This window comes from Melospiza melodia, unplaced genomic scaffold (assembly GCF_035770615.1).
Source record: "Melospiza melodia melodia isolate bMelMel2 unplaced genomic scaffold, bMelMel2.pri scaffold_18, whole genome shotgun sequence".
NCBI classification, from domain to species: domain Eukaryota; kingdom Metazoa; phylum Chordata; class Aves; order Passeriformes; family Passerellidae; genus Melospiza; species Melospiza melodia.
In genome coordinates this window covers 9,557,761-9,577,767 of record NW_026948525.1, presented here as the reverse complement: position 1 = coordinate 9,577,767, position 20,007 = coordinate 9,557,761, and the positions used below count along the sequence as shown (strand labels likewise).

General features: G+C 52.1%; 1 protein-coding gene across 1 annotated transcript; it reads right to left on the bottom strand.

Moving 5' to 3' along the window:
• Positions 1-546: 546 nt before the first annotated feature.
• On the bottom strand, positions 547-3,111 carry LOC134433469 (serine/threonine-protein kinase pim-1-like). The gene is made up of 6 exons (XM_063182326.1): positions 2,931-3,111; positions 2,461-2,822; positions 2,279-2,329; positions 1,715-2,081; positions 902-1,078; positions 547-653 (listed from the first exon to the last, which is right to left on the bottom strand). The coding sequence occupies exons 1-6, from the start codon at positions 3,109-3,111 to the stop codon at positions 547-549; spliced, it is 1,245 nt and encodes a 414-aa protein (XP_063038396.1).
• Positions 3,112-20,007: the final 16,896 nt, after the last annotated feature.

Genomic DNA, 20,007 nt, shown 5'->3' with positions numbered 1-20,007 from the left:
CCAGAAAAGGGGGAGCCTTTGGCTCCCAGCCAGGCTGGGCAATGCCTAAATCTGGCAGAATTTCCCCGGGTGGGGACTCATCTGCAAATTCCCTGTGGAGTTTGGCTTTGAAGAAGGTGCCAGAATCAAAGTGCATCACCTTCAGCCTCCCGTGTACAGGCTGAGGAAGAGCTTGTCATCCCTGATGTCACCCTCGCTGTCTCCAGCAGCAGCAGCAGCAGCAGCAGCATCCCCACCCGGTACAGCTTCTCCAGGGGCTCCTTCTCCTTCCCTGGGTGCAGACCAGGCTCTCAGGGCTCTGCCCAGGGCCCCAGCTGTCAGGGAACCGGGACAAGCAAAATCAGCTGGGATGGCAGCCACCAGTGCTGGGCAGAGCAGCTCAGCTCCAGCACAAGGGCTGTGTGTTCCCATCCCATGACCCCGGTGCAGTGACACTGGCAGCACAAAAAGCTCTGGGTTCCTTTGCTTCTCATTGCCAAGGCATATGTGGAGCAGGAACTTACCAGGGCTCTGGATCAAAGTGTGCCTGTGGCTCTCTCCCTTCTTCTATGGCAGAGGAATATCCTGCATCCAAGGATCACAGAACAGGTCTTCCAGTGCGGGTCTGTCCAAGGAGTTCACAGATAAACACCACCTGATCAGGTCTTTGCACTCTGGGGAGAGAAAGCAGAAAGTGACGGTCAGCCAGAGAAGGCTCCTGTCTGATTTAGCCCACTATTCCCATGCCCAGGCCGTGCTGGATGTGCTCAGAGCTGGGCCTAAACTTTCCCATTGACTCCCTGTTTTGGAGGAGAGCAGGACATGTGCCACCTCCTCAGCAGCTGCCAGTGCAGGATGCTCACGAGCCCGCTGCTGGCTCCCAGCACTGGGATTCCCCCCGTGCCCAGAGAAGAGGATCCACCTTGAGAGAGCCGTTGTGGCAGTGGGAGCTGGCCCCAGCTGAGGTTCTGGCCCCTCCTGAAAGGGTGCTCCCCGCAGACCATCTGGTGCAGCAGGATGCCCAGGGACCAGATGGTAGCTGGCTCGCCATGGTACCAGCCAAAGTCGTTCCATTCTGGGGGGCTGTACGACAGTGTTCCTATGGAATACAGATGGAGTTCATCAGGGGGATGCTGCTGCTCCCAGAGCCTGGCGCCAGCATCCCTGGGTGTGCGGGGGCTGCATCAGGGCCACACAGGGTTACCACTGCCCTCTCGCCAGCACCTGGGACTTGTACACAAAGTTAGGGTTGGAAAAGAAGCCTCTGGTGCTGGAAGAGGGCAGCCCTAGCTAGGCCCCACCATGACATGCAAAGGAAAAATCCATGCTGGGGAAAAAACATGCCCTTATCCTCCCTGCCTGCATTTCCCCAAAAATATTATGAAGCCAAGGGAAACAGGGTGAGTGGAGCATCCCAAGCCCTTCCTCTCATCTGCACAACAAAGTGGCTGGGGCACAGGTTCCACCCTCCCTCTCTGCTACCCCACCCACGGGGGTTTTGGTCGGGCTGGCTGCCCCAGCCCAGCCCCAGTCCTGGGCAGAGTGGCTGGCAAAAGCTGCCAGCAGGGCTGGAAGATCGCTGCCCACCCAGCCCCGCTCTAAAGCAACTCAGCTGAAGACTCAGTGCCCTGACTGGCAGCAAAAGGGAGAATCCCCGCTGCCACAGCCAGCTTGGACTGGGAGATGTTGGGCCATGAGATGTCAGCAGCGGGAGCACAGCCCTGTGTAGGCTCACCTGCAAAGTGAGTGTAAACTGTGTCCTGCAGGTAGGCGCCACAGCCAAAGTCGATGAGTTTGGCCTGCCCGGTGTCCAGGTCAACCAGGATGTTCTCTGGTTTGATGTCCCGGTGCAGGACCCCGCAGCTGGTGCAGTGCCACACGGCCTCCAGCACCTGGCGGAACAGCTCCCGCGCCTCCTCCTCGGGCAGGAACTGCCGTGCCCGAATGAAACGCTGCAGGTCCTGACACTGCTCTGGCCGCTCCAGCACCATCACGATGCAGTTGGGGAGCTCGAGCCACTCCAGCAGCTGGACCACACCGGGGAAGCCAGTGGACACCTTGGCCAGCAGCACGACCTCCAGGGGTGCGCTGGTGCCGTCGGGCTGCGGGAGGAGCACGATGCCGTCAGTGGAGCTGATGCCGTGCCAGGCCTGGGGAAGCCCTCAGCCAGTCCGGGATGCTCTGCGCCCTGCGCTGGCCCCACGCCCGCTCTCCCTCGGGGCGTCCTGGCGGCTCCCACCGTGCCGGGCCCCGGCTCATCCCTGGCCGGCAGCCCCGGCTGCTGGCCCCGCTCACTCACCAGCTCGCCCCAGTGCCGGACGCGGTTCCGTGGCACCCTTTTGATGGCCACCTGCAAGCCAAGGGCAGCAGCGGGGTGAGCTCGCCGCCCGCACTGCGAGCCGCATCCTCCGCCCTCCTCCTCCTCCATCCCCTCCTCCTCCATCCCCTCCTCCTGCGCCCGCCGCCGGCCCCGCCGCTCACCGGGGCGCCGTCCGAGAGCCGCGTGGCTGCAAAGACTCTGCCGAAGCCGCCGCGCCCCAGCAGCGATCCCAGCCGGTACCGCTCCAGCAGGGCCTCCTGCGCCGTCCCTGCGGGCGGGACGCGGCTGTCAGCGCTCGGCCCGGGGCCAGCAACGACCCCCGAGTGCCCCTCACCCGCGCCGGGCGGGCCATGCCCAGGCGTTCGCTCCCGGGAACGCGGCACGGGAGGCTCGGGGCCGGCGGCCGCGCTGCCGAGCGGCGGAGCTCGGGCCGGGGAAGCCGCAGCGGAGGCGGCGGGAGCGGCCGCGCCGCCTGTGTCCTCCACGGGCCCCGGGAGGAGCCGCGGCCGGGACCGGGGCCGAGGCCGGGGCCGGGGCCGGGGCCGGGGCCGGGGCCGGGGCCGGGGCCGGGGCCGGGGCCGGGGCCGGAGACGGGACTGGAGCCTGCGTCGGGTCGGGAGCCAGGCTCGGGCCAGGCGGAGCCGAAGGGCGGCGGTGCCGCCCCCGCCCCAGGCCCTGATGCCCGCCCGGCAGCGCCACCGCCAGCACGGCCAGAGCCGGGCGGAGGCGAGATCGCGGCGGGACGGCCGGGGCCGGGCACGGGGCAGCCCCGCCCGGGGCCGGGGGCGGGCCGGGGGCATGGCCCGGCCCATCACGGGGAGAGGGAGGCGGAGAGAGGAGAGGGACGCCGGGCGAGGGACCGCGGGAGAAGGGTGCCCGACAGCGGGAAAGGGAGAGAGAGAGAAAGAAAAGAGAGAAGAGAAAGAAAGAGAGTATTCAAAATATCTCTTTTCTGCCGCCGCTGCTGCTGCCGCCGCTACTGCTGCCGCCGCTACTGCTGCCGCCGCTGCAACTGAAGCACCGGGGCCGTTCGTCCCCGTGTCCGTTCCCCGCTCGCCCCACGAGCCCCACGTTCGAGCCCCGCGCGCCCCGGGGACAGCCCCTCCGTCTGCCCAAACACGGGAACTTTGCAGTGCTGGGCCCAGATGCAGAGCCCTGACTCCTGCACTCTGGCAAAGCGATGCCCTTGCTTGGTGCTGTGCATTGTCCTTGCTGAGCGTCAAATACTGTCGGGCCACCTTCCCTTGGGGTAGGATTCCTACCTGAGCCCAGCAGTGCACTGCACTTACATCTCCAGTGTTGCTTTCCTGTAAAAACAGGGGAAGGAAAATTCTGTGTGGCTCATGGTATTTTAGTGCCTAAAAATCACTAAGTCACCGATCTTAGAGGTGCTGTGCATCTGGAATTACTGGGATGCAACATAGAAAAGGGGAACATAGAAATAAATAGAGGAAAAGATCTTGGATTGTTTCTTTTATTTTCATTTCACTTCTGGAAAGCTGTTTCAGTTTTCCAGGAATCTACACCTGTCTGCTCTTCCCAAGAATCTCTCATGGAGAACAAGGTCAAGCTTCTGTCACAAGATTTGCCTCCGGGAAATTATGCCACTGGTGAAATTTTCATTGTGACTGTTTGTGCTGTCTTAGGGCAAATTTTGGGAGGAAATCTCCAAAAGGGGTCCGTCTAGAAAGCAAGTTCAAATGGCCCCTCCCCCTACTAGTTCAGGAAAAGACTTCCCTCGAGAAATGTGAAAAAAACCCGTTTATTTAACAAGTAAAGTATTCACAAACATGAAAAATGAATAATATTAAATCAAACCTCTGACAGTGGTGAAGAGATGGCAAATTCAGGAAGTCCTTTTTGTGGGTTGTAGTTTGCTCACTCGGTCTCTCCTGAGTCCCTCTGGTGCTGTAATGCAGCATCCCAGAGCTTGGTGGGCCACAGGTGTGAGCTGCCGGTGTTTGTCTGGGCTTTCAGTCCAGAACAGGTTTAAACAGTTCCAAGAAAAAGGAAAGCCACAGTCCAAGGAACTTCGCTTCCTAAGCTACCTAAAACCAAATTGCTAGACCTGGGCTGTGAAGGCATCGGGAAATTTCCAAATCTGGGCACTGGCGGTCCCAGCAAACACCAGAGCTGGATGGTGCTGGTGCCAGAACCTGCAGATTTCCAAATTTTGGCTTTCTGTGCCAGCAAATCGCTGGACTTGGGCTGTGCAGGCACCAGGAAGTTTTCAGATCTGGGCACTGGCACTGCCAGCCAAGACCAATCTGGGTGGTGTCATTGCCAACGACAGAAATCTGCCAGATGTGGGCTCTGCTGGCACTGAGAAATTTCCAAATCTGGGTTCTGGTTACATGAAACACAAGATGTGGGGGCAGTGCCAGACCTAGTAGCAGGAAGCTGCCACAGGTTTTGGATTTCTGTGCCAGCAAATTGCTGCACTTGGGCTGTGTCAGAATAGGGAAATTTCCAGATCTGGGCACTGGCAGTGGCAGCAAACACCAGGTCTGGGCACCTGTATTGGCATCAGGAAATTGCCAGATTTTGGCTTTCTGTGCCAGCAAATTGCTGGACTTGGGCTGTGCCAGCACTGGGAAATTTCCAGATCTGGGCACTTGCCCAGCAAACACCAGACCTGGGCGGTGCTGGTGGCAGGGCCGGGAAGCTGCTGGGTTCTGGCTTTCTTTTCAGAAAATTACTGCATTTTTTTCAGCCAGGTTTTGCTGGCACTGAGAAATTGCCAGATTCTAATTTCCTGTGCCAGCAAACTGCTGGAATTAGGCTGTGCAGGCATCTGAAACATTCCCGATCTGGGTACTGGCAGTGTCACCAAACATGAGATCGGGTTGCTGTAGGTACCAGGTCTTTGCTTGGTTTTGACTTTCTTTGCCAGCAAGTTGCTGCACTTGGGCTGTGCCAGAATAGGGAAATATCAAAATCTGGGAACTGGCAGTGCCAGCAAAAACCACATTTCAGGAAGGACTGGATCTGGACCTGTTCCCTCCCTGCCCACCTCCCTCAACAAGGTGCCAGAGGGGCTGGAGAGCAGCCAGGCAGAAAGGGACCAGCAGGGACTGATGGACAGCAGGCTGGACATGAGCCAGCAGTGTGCCCAGGTGGCCAAGAAGGCCAATGGCTCCTGGCCTGGATCAGGAATGGTGTGGCCAGCAGGAGCAGGGCAGGGATTCTTCCCCTGCACTCAGCACTGCTTGGGCAGCACCTCGATTGCTGTTTGTAGTTCTGGTGCCCCCAATTTAGGAAGGACATGGAAGGGCTGGAGCGTGTCCAGAGAAGGGTAACAAGGCTGGGGAGGGGTCTGGAGCACAAGAGCTGTGGGGAGTGGCTGAGAGAGCTGAGGTTGTTTATCCTGGAGGAGAGGAGGCTCAGGGGAGACAAGGTGGTGTCAGGGCACAGGTTGGACTTGATGATCTCCATGGCCTGTTCCACCCTTGCTGATTCTGGGATTCTCTGAAACCACCCTTGGAGCAGTTGCAGGAGGAGCCCTGGGCCTCCTCTTCAGGAGCTCCAGCAGCCCAGGTCCCTCAGCTTCTCCTGGCAGCCCCAAAGCCCATCCTGTCAGTCCTGCAGAGCCTCTGCAGCTCCTCCTCACTGCCCAGAACAGGGAGCCCCAGAGGCAGGCACAGCAGCCCAGATGTGTCCCCCTGGCCTGGGGTGCCTCTGGCAAGGGAGCAGTACCAGGCACTGCAGGAGCCTGCAGACAATTGATCTGAAGGCCAAACCTCCTTAGCTCCTTCTGAAAGAGCAGGAACAGTTCCTCATTGCAATGAGGTGGAATGCTGGGCACCACAGCTCCAGGTGAGGACTGGACACAAGTTTGCTCCCACTGAGTGCTGGGATGGGTTCTGCAGGAGCTCTGGGCTCCTGGGCTTGCCAGGCACAATGAGGAGAGAAGGAGCCAAGTGCACTGATGTGGGAAATGGATATCTAGAAAGCTTTTAGGGCCTAGTAGAATGCCCACAGAGTATGAATCTGTATATAAACCTTGAGACAAGAAATGCTAACTTAAAAATGCCATGGAATAGGACAGATATTGTTGAGAGAGAAATGGACGTGAAAAAAAGTTCCAAAAGATGGCCTTGCAAATAAGATTTTGGAAAAACAGAGCTATGAAAGATGCATTGTAGTGAGACCCACGAGGGGCAGTTTTAATAATTGGCTTTAAGGCATTCACAACGTGGCATGGCAAAAGGCTGATAGACCAAAAAAACTAATTATAATGTATTATAATTAGGAAATAGTTGGCTTCTGATTGTGATGGCGTGAATTATAACATCTGTATTGTCTCACCCTTCTCATAAGACTGAAAATTGAATAAAAGTTTTTAAAACACCTCTCAGTGTCCCCATCTCTAGGTCAAGAAAAGAGTATTATCCAACACACTGAAACACATTTGCCTCGAGCATAACCCAGCCTGGACCAAACACACTGCAAGGTTTCCCCTGTGGCCCATGTCTTGAAACATCAGGTCTGCTGTTTGACAACTCAGGTTGGTTTGGTGTCAAGGAGTTCCCTCAGAAATACTGGGTTTGTCTTCCTCTGTGCCTTCCCCTCAGCAGCCTTGGGGATGCTCCTGTGTGAAGCCATCTGTCTCACACAGTTTCAGACAACTTCGAACAGGATATTGTGCAATAAATCATTTCCTCTGAAGTGTTCCAACAGTCCATTTCCAGCAATAGGAAATTATTACTGATAGATGAAAGTGGAAAACCCCCAACAGTTTATTATCAAACAGAATCCCCCCATGACACGCGTTACAAGAAGGCGCCGGGGTCTCTCTCGGAAGAACAGGAGCTGTCACGGAGCAGTTCCAGCAGCTGATGGAAGCTCGGGGACTCATCCGGCATCGGCTTTCTCCCATGGCAGAGCTCCATGGAGCGGGCAGGGCAGTGAAGCAGCTGGGCTGGAGCCCCTCGCCGCCTTTTCTCCCCGGCGTGGCTCAGCTCACAGACTCTCGGGCTGGGAGCCGGGCCGCTCCGCTCCTGCCGGCACCGTGTCCCTGGCCTTGGACAAACAGTTTCCTGCCAGGAGAGCCCTGCACACTGCTCCACAGATCTTTCATACAGGCCCAAACCAACTCCAAACACTCTGTCAGCTGCAGCTTTTCACAAAGGGCTGCAGCAATCCAGGACAGCTGCAAGTGAGTGTCGGAAGGCTCTTGTCTTGTTCCTGACAGCAGAATTCTTGATGATCTTGTGCAGTTTTATTCAGATGTAACATGAGAGCTGAGGTTTTTTTGTTAAAATATTTAATGCTGAGTAACAAGCCTTGGGAGCATGAGGTACAGGACTGATGTGTGAAAGCATGAGCATATCCTCCAAAGTGGCCAGTTTAATTGTCCATTTTATTACTCTTGTATTTACTCCACACTAATAAGGAAAACCAAGCTCTGCTTGGAGGCAAAACAGGCATGGGATACACTCTGGTCCCTCATAGGCTCAGCAGGGCTGGCAGTGACACAGCAGGCAGTCTGCTTCATTGTGAACCACTACAGAGCTGCATCCCAATCTGGTTTAAGTAGCGTGGTATTATTAAGAGCTCCTTTTCTGCATGAGATACAAAAAGGAGATCCCAAATGATCTTCATGCAAACATGCAGTAAAGAACTGCTCCTGCTATCCTAATGAAGCATTTGCTTTGGCAATTACACTCTTCCCATTCATCTTTCGATGCAGACACTTCAGGTTTTCCCCCACACCCCTGCAAGGCTGGCAGTGGCTGTTTCCCAGTTCCTGTTCTTCCCTAGAGATGGTGCAGTGTCTTCTTTGAAACAAAGAGCCCTGAGATCTGAACAGCTTGAAGGAGCATGAAGTGCTAATTAAGTGCTCATATTGGTAACACCCAGGTCTGACCTTCCCAGAGCTCTGAAGCAGCAGCAGCAGGACCATGCATCATTCCTGTTGGTGGATGTTCATGTTTCTGGTGTGCAAGAGCAATGACTTTGAGGAGGGACAAAAATGCCCCTCTTCAAAGAGTGGGTGTGCAAGGAGATGTGAAGTTTCACAGCCTTTCCTAGGATATTTTAGAAAGATCTAAGAGAATATTGTGGCATGGGGTAGGTCCCTAATTTTGTCTCCAGAGGAATCCCCACAGGGCACATTCACCCTGCTGCTGATGGCAACCCCATAAGCTCATGGACCAATTTTCCCTGCAACGTGCCACCCTGCCTGAGCTTTACTAGGCCGGGACTAGACCCAGAGCCAAGCAAACACATGCAGCCAGGTGACATTGTGTAACATCAGAAGCTGGCAACCACCAGGACTTTGCTGTCAAAAGGTTACAGTTTGCACTGGGCCCAGAAGTGTTTTTCCCTAAGGCAAAGCAAATTGAAATGTGAAGTTTCAAAGCTTCAAATGACTATGAAAGGAAACTGCAGAATAATTTCTGGAAGGGCAGCATTGTCAATGATCATGCAGCCCACCAAGAGCTGGAGCTGAATCCAGAATTGCTTCTTCCAGCTGTGCAGGAATTCATTCCACTGGCAAGCACTGGTCCATGGGAACAAATGGTCCCCTAGCTCTGGGCTGAATGGCACCCAGGCTGCAGTGCAGATTTGAGGAACCCTTGTCACTTGTTATTGGCCTCCCAGTGCACTCATCCTTCTGCAAACAAGGGGCAAACAACACAGATGGAGTGCTGTCCCGGGTAAATATACATACAGGTGACTTTGCCAAAGCAGTGCATCTTTTCCCGGTGAAATACACGACCACTTCTTACCTATGGAATTGTGATTGAAGACACCTGTGAGCCAGATCTGTGGGAGATGGCAAAGGAGCAAAGCTTTGGGATTTGGGCACACTTCTCTTGGTTTCTTTGCTCAGGCCTTTGGTGAGCACAGAACACACCTAGGTAGAAAACCTTTGACTAGACAGGATCTTTTGGATCCATTGTCCCTCAAACAGGTCAACAGGTGACTCTGTTGTAATGCTAAGTAACAAAGAGCAGCACAAATGACACAAAGAAAACATGGCCAAAGAGGAAGAGGAGAGGCCCAATGAGGAAAGGATGTGGTGAGACACTGGCACACCGAGTGAGCTGCACTCCCATAATCTCTAGGCTGGCAGGTCCTGGTCTCACTTTCTCCTCTTGGTTTTTTCAATTTTGTTTATTTATTTACTTTTTTTCATCATCAAAATGAAATATATAGAATTAAAAACATGTCATCAAAACTTAAAGACAGAATCAAAACACATTAGTTCAAAACTACATCTAAAGATCAGAACATATGTACATCTGTAACTATCAAGCCTAACACATCAATCCTATTCTTCAAACACTCTCCATACAGGCGGCAGCTTCTTCCTGAGCTTGGAGGAAAGAGAGCTCTTCTGGATGGGAGGCAAGGACTTTGTGGGTGAGGGAACATGGAAAGTGTCCCGAGAAATCTTCTCGGTAAGACGGTAACCAGTCAGATCTGCAAAGCGGAGACACAAAGTTTAACAGAGGCCACCATGCAAACCTAAAGCATCTGAAGCTCCGTATTTCCTGGAACACATTTCCTGGAAATGTCCAAACAGCTGCACAGGGAAACATGCTCCTGCTGGCAGACACTGAGGCAGGCCAGGGCAAACCCTGAGCCACTTGCCCAGAGCTGGCACAGGCCCAGCCTGGCCTCTGGGCTGCCCTGGGACAGCAGGGAGCCCAGAGCCCTGTGCTCCCCAGGAATGGCTCAGCTGCACATGCACCCTCCTGCTCCTCTGCCTGCCCCACAGCTCAGCAGCCCCACTGCTCCAGGGGCACTGGCAGCAGCACAGCTCATTGCAGGGGCACGTGCAGGGCACAGCTGTTCCCTGGCAATGTGCACAGCCTCTCTGGGCTGCCACAAGACCCTTCCTGCCAGCAGAGATTGGCCCAGCTCCCCCCTCACCTCTGTGTGAGGCTGAGCCATGATTGCCTTCACCTTGTCCTCAATCTGGAGCTGCTTCAGGCCCCCCATGCCATGAGTAGGAAGGGCAATGGAGAGAACAGGGGCAGATGCACACCACAGAGACCTGCAGCAGGACTGAGGCTCTTTTCACCCATGTATCCCGAAATCTGCAGAATTTTGGAAAACAACAAATGCAGGGAAAACACGTGGTGGGCTGTGAAGTTGCAGAATATCCAGCAATGCAGCCTGTTTCTTCTGTGGGGCTTGGCAATGGATCCATCTGCATGTTTTACCCTATTGCAAAGCTGAGGAAAGGGTGGCAGGCAGTTTAGCCAGGCTGTCCTGTTCTAGAGAGTGTCTCTTGGGAACTATCAGGCCCAGCACCAACATTTAAGGCAGCATTTGCTCCAACTGTCCCATGGCATTCAGCCTGTGAAGGTGCCTGTAAAGTGATTTATCATCTCAAGGCTAACATGAAACATCACTTTGAATAGAAAGTAGAGCTCTAAGGCCATGACAGTCATACAAGACTCCTTTGGCAGGAGCTGCACCTGCTGTGCAGGCTGTGCCACACCCAGCAGATTGTCCCCCATGTGCTCCATGAGGGCAAGGATGCTCTTCGTTTCCCAAGTTAGTGGCATCATGAGGAGACGTGGTTTTCCCAGGGCCTCAGTGGTTAGCACTGTGAAATACAAAACACTGCTCACAGCTGCAATTGCAATTGTCCCTCTGCCCACAAAAGCACAAGGCTCTATCCTTGGCCTTTGCAGGCACTTTCCCTTCCCCATCAGTCACCACATCTAGGAAAATCTGACAGGCTGGGAGAACTCCAGGAAGCAGCAGGAAGCTGAGTCAGAGGAGCTTTAGTTTGGACATCAGGAAAAAAGGTTTTTCACCCAGAGGGTGATTGGGCTCTCCAGGGCAGTGGTCACAGCACCAAGTCTGACAGAATTGAAGAAACATTTGGACAACAGTCTCAGGCACTTGGTGTGACCCTTGGGCTGTTCTGGGCAAGGCCAGGAGCTGGACTCGATGGTCCTGATGGGCCCATCCAACTCCCCATATTCTACACTTCTGTGATTCTGAGAACTAATGGGCTGCAGGAGGGCAGAAATAGGTGACAAGAGGAAAGAAGTGAGGTTGGTTGGAGAATTAAGTCACTGAGTTCACAGAAGATGCAGGATACAGGACCCTTCCCTCCAACCATTCCCATTCTCTCTCTCATCCCTTCTCCCTCCCACACACACAAAGGTGAAGAATTTCTAAAAGAAGAACCTGCTTGACTCCCATGTCCATGAGAGCAATCATTGCTCGTGCAGGAGTCACATTCTCCACCATGATCCCCAGGGTCTGACTGCCTACCTTCTGAACAAATTCTGGGGAGCTGGACACCATCTGGAGAAGGACCCGAGCAACCTCATCCACCTCAGAGTCCATGTCCTTCTTCAAGGTCACAGAGAGCTCTCCCAGAGTGACAATGGCAGAGCAGGACACCTTGGAACAGAGGTTGGTCACCTGGGGAAGCCATGAGGGGAAACATAAGAATCACCTTGAAAAGAAAACCAGTTGTCTTCAACAGAAGTCCCAGGAAATGACAACACATCCCACCGTGTCCAGAGGAACATAAAATCACAAGAAGAGCAGGAGAGCACAAGCACAGAAAGGCACTTACTCTGCCACCAATTTCTGGCCTCAGAACTTCTCACTGCAGGCCTAAAATAAAAGTTTCATTCAGTGTTCTACTTAACCCTTCTAAAATGTCCACAGCTTTGATTTTAGGCCCTTTTACTAGAAAATTAAAGCAAGGGCTGCTTTCAAATCATAAAGGGACAAGTGATAAAGATAAAAGAGTCAGGTGCTCCTTTTCAAAAAGCAACACCAGCAGTTGAAGCACTCAGCCAGGAAACAGAAAACACAGGCTCAGGTCTACAGAATAATTTGCAGTGTTGAATCACAGCTTGGGCAGAGACTGGGACTCTGGCAAATAACGTCATTAGTGTCTCAGTTTCTGCATTTGCACATTGCATTATAAAGGCTCCACACTCAAAGATGAGTGTCAGATACCCGACCTGCCAGTAAATACAGCTGCATGTACCCACAGATCCTACAGACAGCTGACAGACATTAGAAATATCAGGTCTAAAATCAGAAATGAAGGCAGACTCTGAGCACACATGGAGATGAACAAGCACATACCTACTCTACCCGCCGTGTATGAAGTATGGGGGACAATTCAAAACAATGTTCTCACCTCGCTGGTAACTGCCAAGCAAACCTCACCAAGTCTACAAAGCAGGACCTCTGAATGGGACCCAGCCAGGTGTCTGATGGTGAAGAGTCCCTCCTCCTTCAGCTCCCTGAAAGGCAGAAGATTGATTTTTCTCTCCACCAAGGCAGCGCCCTCTGAAATGACCAGGCTGGCAGCTCAGTTGAACAATGGGAGGTGCTTTTCAAGGAGCGCTTAATGAAATCGTGGAACGCGTTGCCCCAGGATGCTGTGGCTGTCAAAAGCATTCACAAACCCAAGAGGCAAAGAGAGGGGTTTCAGAGTGGCCATTTGAGAAGACAGCCTTTCTGAAATCTCTGGCACATGAGCCCCTCTGTCACTGCTTCCTAGAAGCTGTGAGACCGGGCCATGCTGCTGTTTGTTGTCACCTCCCTGTACCTGTCCCTGAGACACAGTGCCACCGGGCTGTCATTGGGGCATTTTCCTTCTTTGCCAGCCCCAGCAGGCATTCAGCAGGGAGAGTCTGCACTGCCACTCTGGAGCTGAGTTTCCACTCTGTGATCTCGGCCTCTCTGTCACCCCCTCCACTCCCCCTCACACATTCCCCAAAAAAGCAGCAGGATGTCTGCTTGGACCACCTCAGCCTGCAGGAAGGCCAAGTGGGTCCTGGCCTCTCCTGACCCACAGCACAGCTTTCTTTCATCCCAGCATGGAAATATAAAAACTGTATTATCACATCACACAGAGGGCCAGGAGCTTTTTATTTTGTCTGCAAGTGTGCACAGGGCATTGGGGAAGAGGAGAAAAAGAGTGTTTTGCAGCAAGCAACCCGGCTACTCAGGCAGGGTGGTAGGAAAAGTGTCTGGAAGCTGCTTTGTAGGACTTTGGTTGTTCTGCTGAAGCTTCTGACAGAGCTTATGGGCAGATCCCAGAGCTGTGGAGAGTTCCTGGGAAATTTGTCCTTGGATATGTCTATGAATGCTCTCCCAGCCATGAACTGCCATCTGTGTCCTGACCATATGTTACTGCCTTGACTGTTGAGTGTCTGAGGTGCTCTTGAGGCTGCTATGGACCTCCTTCACCAAGGAATGGATTGTGATACAACATCCCTTTCTGCTTATGTTTGGGCACTGACAGAGCCTGGACCACTCTGGCTGGAGCTTGGGCTCTGGCCAAGCAAGATTGCTGATGAGAGCAGCTCATGGTCCTCAGCTCTTCCCTGCTGCTGGGACAGACAGACATGGCCATGGGGACAGAATGGAGCTGCCCCGTCTGCTAGGTCACTAAGAAGGACGTAAATTTTTCTCTGCCCCGTCACCACCAGTTCTGCCTGGGCTGCATCCTGCAGTGGGCAAAGAGAAATCCAGTGTGCCCACTCTGCAGAAGAATGATAGAAGCTGTCAGGTTTTCTGAGTAGGATGAAGAGGACTACATACAATTTGCCATCAGCTCCCCCAAACAATTGCTAGAGTCCAGCAGGGAGAGAGCCTGGCCACCTTGCTGAAAGCAGCCCCCCAGACCCTGTGATGGCTGCTCCATCTTCCCCACAGGGAACACTGTCCCCAGCTGAGCAGGGGCTGCAGGACCAGAGCCTGTGGATAGCCTCCTGCCCAAGGAGTGGGCCGAATTTTTCAAATAACAATGTCATCTACTGGACCAAAGGTGGCCCTGGCTGCACCAGAAGCTGGAGGGAATATGTCAGCACCAGAGATGGCTGGTTAAGGAATCCATAGAGCAGCATCCTGCACGCCCTCTGTGCCTATGGTCAAGTTGCCAAAATCTTGGTGCCAGTACTGCAGCAGTCTGTAGCAGTCTGTAGCAGTCTGAATTGCTGCTAGCACAGTCCAGGGTAGAGAAGCAAAAAGGACCTTTGCATGATCTCCACAGATGTTTTATTCAGCTGTGCAGGGAGATGTTCAGCTCCCAGCACCCACACACAGAGGGTCTCACTTTGTCTCCACAGGGGCCTGGGGGCTGACCCTGATCTCAGGGCAGTACAAAGATAAGGGGGCCGATCAGGGAATAGGGAAGGTGTGGCTCAGGAACACAGGAACAGACACAGGAACAGGGGAAGGAGCCAATGGGGTCTAACAGCTTTTTGGGGGAAGCTTCTTGTGTCTCCCTAGACCAGGGAATGCCCCCCCAGGGTCTCCACAGTTCACCATGTTTTATATTATTAGGAAAGCTTCTCTGAAGGATCAACTGAATCAACACAAAATGACAAAAACAATCAAAAGCACTCATAGGAAAATTGTTCAAAATGCAAACAATTCTGAGTTCCCAACGTGCCAACAGATTTCTTGGAGTGTCTTAGATCTGCAGGGTTTTCTTAGCACAGTTTATCAGGAAACTGAGTCATACATACTGAACCTCTGGTCCATGGCCTGCTCACTGCCATCGTGCAGCAAGGAGGCCCAGAGGCTGCTGTGCTCTGGTCCTGTCAGGGATGAGCACAGCGGCTCTGTGGCCAGTGCCAGCTCCAGCTCCAGCAGCTCACAAGAGGAGACTCCTTCCAGAAGCTCTGCTGGCTCCAGTGTGGCAGACCAGCAGAGCCCACTGGAAGCCACCCTGCATTGCAGCCGCCCCCAGCTGCGCCCATCATCGCTGCAGAGCAGGAGCTGCCCCAGAGGAGCCGCGGCAGGAGCTCGTGGCAGTGGCAGGTCCCTGTGCCCAGGGCAGAGCCACAGAACCTCTGCTCCTGGCTGGGACAGGGGCTGCTCACCCTGGTGTCCCACCGAGAGGAGGGATCCTGGGCCCCAAACTCTGCCCAGCCCTGCCAAAGGCCACCCCGCCAGCAGAGCCAGCAAGGTTCCTGCAGCCATTCAGCCAAATCAGAGGAACAAATTTCTCTTCAGCTGACACAGTCTCTGCACACAGCTTCCTCCCCCTTCTCCTGGTGCCTTTCCCTGGCTCCAGCAAGAGCTGCAGGAAATGCTGTGTGAGCCATGATGATGGAAGAGCTACTGATAAAAACAATGGGGTGATGTTTTCAGAGGAGTCATGAATGGAAGATTGACCAACCTTCCAGCCAATGATATGCCAAAAGTTTCCATTCTTTAAATAATAGACTGCAATAAATTAGTAAAAAGAAAGATATGGAAACAAATCTCCCACAGCTGCTGGCTTTCCTCAGGCTCCATGGTCTATGTATTGCTAGACTTACTTCATCTAGGCAGAATATTAACTGCCCTGACTTGTTGGAGACTGACCACAAGGTCTCATCTGTGGTGGGCAGTCACTAAAATTAGCTCAGCAGAGGCATCTTCAGCTGTCCAAGTGTAGCAGAAATACATATTCTCTGCTTCATGGCTGTGTGGCAGCAGCTGCTGGTGTGGATTTGTCAGCGTTGCTTCATGGATTACTCCTGGGAAGGAATTGTGTGCACAGGCACAGTATGATGGCTTCCATCTCCTCTAATTACTCCAATCAGATGATGGCCAAAACTTTTAGGCAAAAAGCATCATAACAGAATAATTTACAATATTCTTCAAACTACTCCTGTGGTTTGGATTTTCTTACTGATTAGGTTCAGTGTCTGGCCTCAAGAAATCAGTCCAGAAAGAACAGGCAAAGCTCAGCTTGCAAGCTAGAGTGCAAGTCTTTAATCTGCTGGTTTTGCAGCATGTACAAACAACTTTCCAGCATATTTGCAAAAAAACTCTTAGTTTTTGCTATACCTATCCAGAACCTGACTCTCTCCTCGTTTTATTTTGATTTGAGATCCAAGCATGATTTTTTTATGGACAGGAAGGTAAGAACCAGCTGCAAATACAGACTACAAGTGTGCATCTATACTGCAGGAACTGAGCTGTAGCTTGGAATTAAAGGCAAGAAGTGATGCCATGGTAAATGTGAACGTTTAGTGCTGGCATAGGAGCCTTCTGCAATGCCCCACCAACCCATGATTCACATTGCTACAAATTCTCTTTCTGATGTTACAAAGAGTGTTGAAGAGCTGGTTGTAAGTAAAAAAAAAAAAAACAGCCAGAATGTTAATTTTTGTTAATATGGCAAACAATGACTATCTAATACATCAGAGCTCATAGGAGTGAGTATTCAGATTTCCACTTAGTATGTGCTGGCAGTTTTAATTTGTAATCAACAGGTTTATCCAAATCAAGTTATCCATAGGAATTAATTTGCTCTTTGATCTACCTAAAAATGCCTCATTGTCTGATAAATTTAGTAGAAATTTGCAAAGTCAAGAGTCCACAGATTATAATTTCTTGTTTAGTGGCTATTCTGCAGGAAGGCTTTTACAGACTAATCAGTTTGGATGCAATTAAAATGCCAGTACATTTCATTTAGCCATCTTGGTATTAGAACAAAACCATATGACTGTGCAGCCTTTTAAAAATATTTTCAAATAAATTTTCAGATCAACAGTCTGAGTAGGACTCAGAATAAAAACTCTACCAAACTTCAACTCCATTGGAAGATTCCCTTGTCACCCTGTGAATCAGCTCTACATTCAGAAGATTAAAAGTCCTAATGATGGTGGTTTTGGTATGGTTAGGAACTGGGGAAGGATCTTCCTTCTCAGCTCCATGCTGCAGTGCCTTTGGGATGTGGCCTGCTGGCCGTTGTTTGTGCAGCCCTGATGTTTCTCCATGAGGCAGAAAATGCAATTGCATTTCCAGCTCAGAGCCCGTGAGGAGTGGGGCGTGCAGAGCTGTGCCAGACCCAGGCCAGCAGCTGTGCCCCAGAGGGTTTTGGTTCCTGCCCAGTGCAGCTGGTGCATCTCTGCCGTGAGTGCCTCCCCTTCCAGGTGCCCGTGGACAGCAGGTGCAGGGTTCTGCACGGGGCATGGAACAGGGTGGGGATGTCTGCTGGCAACAGAGTGCAGCGGAGAGCAAACAGTCCAGGATGGTCCTGCAGTGTGTGACAGAGAACTCCTGACACAGCTGGTGACTGAGCCAGTGAGGGAAGGCACTGCTGGGCCTGCTGTTTGTGAGGAGAGAAGGGCTGCTGGGTGACAGGAGGGTTGGAGGCGGCCTTGGGCTGAGGGATCACAAAATGCTTGTGTTTGAGTCCCAGAGAAGGAACGAGAGACGTTGGGGAAGTGTTGACCTGCAACAAATTGTGAATTTGTTAAGCTTTAACAGGCGGTGCTTGATCGTACCTTCCCTCACAGCAGTGGTTAATGTGTGCAAGTGGATGTCTTAGCCTTGATAATAAAGACAGTGGGCCTGCTGAGGAGGTAGCTGCAATGCATTCAAGCAGAAGAAGGCTCTTAGCCACGGGAGGAGAATTTGAGGAACAGGATATTCACCACATGGCCACCAGAGACCCTCAAGAGACCCCTACTCTAAATGTCAGTAATTTTGGGGAAGTGATTTAAACATGTCAAACACTTTTTGAGAATGTTTAGCCTGTGAGTTTGAGCAAAGTAATGAATAAAAGTAATGAAAGTAATGTCTTAGTTCCGTGGATACTAACACGTGGGCGTGCATGTTTCAGGGAAGTGATTCCTCACGCACCCAGCACTGAAATAAAGTAATGCCTCTTTTCTCACACTGAGCTGGCAGTGTGGATTGGGCCCTGCTCGGTGACGTTCATTTTGGTCATTTCTATTGAAGCATAAAGAATGGTTGAAATGAAATATTTTCCAGCTGTTTCCCTTTGGTTTACCTGTTTGAGGGTTAAAATTCTGTGCTGCAGGTGTGCTGGGTTTGTGCAGAGCAGTGCAGCCCCAGCAACCCCTTGGCTTGCCCACAGGTTGTCATGCCTTGTTGCCAGGTGTGCCCAGCTGTGGCAGGAGAAGGAGCCCGCAGCGCAGTGGGCACCGTGCCCTGCCCAGCCGGGGCTCTCTGGCACAGAGCAGCAGCAGTGCCAGCACCGTTCAACCCGCTCCTGCCTTGGCTTCCCCTGGCACACAGAAGCCTCTGGAAATCAGCACGGCCAGCGGCGTTCCCAGCTTGGAGCAGCTGCTGCTGACGGGCAGATGCTGTCAGTTTGACTGCTGCCAAAGGGGAAGAAAGGCAGAGATGTACCCGCACCGGAGCCCTGGGCATGTCCAATAAAGGAGCAAATATGTGGGGAGATTTGTTAGGAAACATTTCAGCTGTGATGCCAACAGTGGCCTCTCTCCCGGTTCTGTGTGTTCTGGACAAGTAATGCAATGGTTGGCTCTGACAATTAAGAAGTAGATGTTATGTGGATGTTCAAATGTGCAGTGATGGTATTGTAATATATCCTCCCATAGTCCTCTTTCCCGTCCCCCTTGTAATAGCCTGGGTAGTCAGGGCATTTGGAGAGGGCTGGCTTGTGACCAGCAGGCAGGGTGTAAAAACACCTGACCTCCAGTCAGGATGCAAGAAAGTAATCTCCACCAATGGACAGCAGAGAAAGAGTTGACTGACAAAACTTTTGGAGGGGATAAGGGTATAAAAGGCAGAGCATCCTTTTTGTAGATGAGAACATGGCTGCTAGTCACAGAGACTCCCAATGCTGCAATTTTTCCTTATTCAGTCCTTTGTTAAGGTTTACTAAAGCTTAAAATGTTAAAAGTGAGAGTCATTTCTCACATGTGCAATGCTGTGGGCCATTGTCTTGGTCTGGTTTCCTTTGCTTGGGTCCCATCTGAGTGCTCAGCTGGGGTACAGGCTGTAGGTGCTTGAGGCACTCTTGGAGTTCCCCTTGGATCCCCTGAACCATGAGGGGAATTTGTGCTTCTTTGTGACAGAGAAGAACTTCCCTGGCTCTTTTGTGTTTGCTGTACGGAAGGTTGGTTATTGCTTTGCATAAATTCACAGACTAACATGCTTTGTGATGCTTTTCTTTGTCATACTTTGCTTTGTGATGTCACGGCATGGTTGCCACATCGTTGTGGTGACATCAGAAGGTTGCCTTGGTGCACAGAAGGCCTGAGTGTCAGAGCAGCCTTGCTCACATCAGGAGAACCCTCCTGGTTGGAGCATTGGTCAGTGGGTAGTTGCACTCTGAGACGCCATTTGTTTTTCTAGTGTTGGAGAAGACTGGCACAGCTCTGGGAATATGATCCACCATCTGGCCACAGCAGCTTTTGCTGCTTATGGTGTTTGTTTTTCCGCGTATTACGTTATACACTTTGCACGTAAGTAGAGTTTTCCATTCTACTTAGGTTAGGGTGTATCCTAACCTGGCTTTTGTATGTCTTCCTCCTGGTGGCTGAGTTTCTGATTTTGAAAGGGAAAGAGCATTAGGATGCCAGTGGTGTGGTAAAGCTCCTGTCATGACGTTCAGCTAAAAAGGGGGTGTCTGTAGCCACAGGGGCAGCATTTGCAGGGGAACCTGCAGGGCTTCTGTTCCCTCCAGGGGAGAGTCTGTGGCAGCAGAGTCTGCCATTTCCTCAGTTTGCTGGGACAAGCAAGACACCTTTGAGATTGTAGACTGGCAGAGCTTCTTGGAAGGCCTTCTAAAAACTCTGCAGTTGTTCCCAGAATTCAGAGAAAGCTTATTTCTTTTTAAATTTTATCATGAAAGGATTTTACTGTCTAACTTGACCTTTTTCAAAGTACTAAAATAGTGATTCCCTTTGCAAGGAAATGCAAACTCCAAAGCAGTGAGTGTCTGCCACAGCTCAGGGGGATTTTAGGGAAGCTTTTCTGAGCAACTG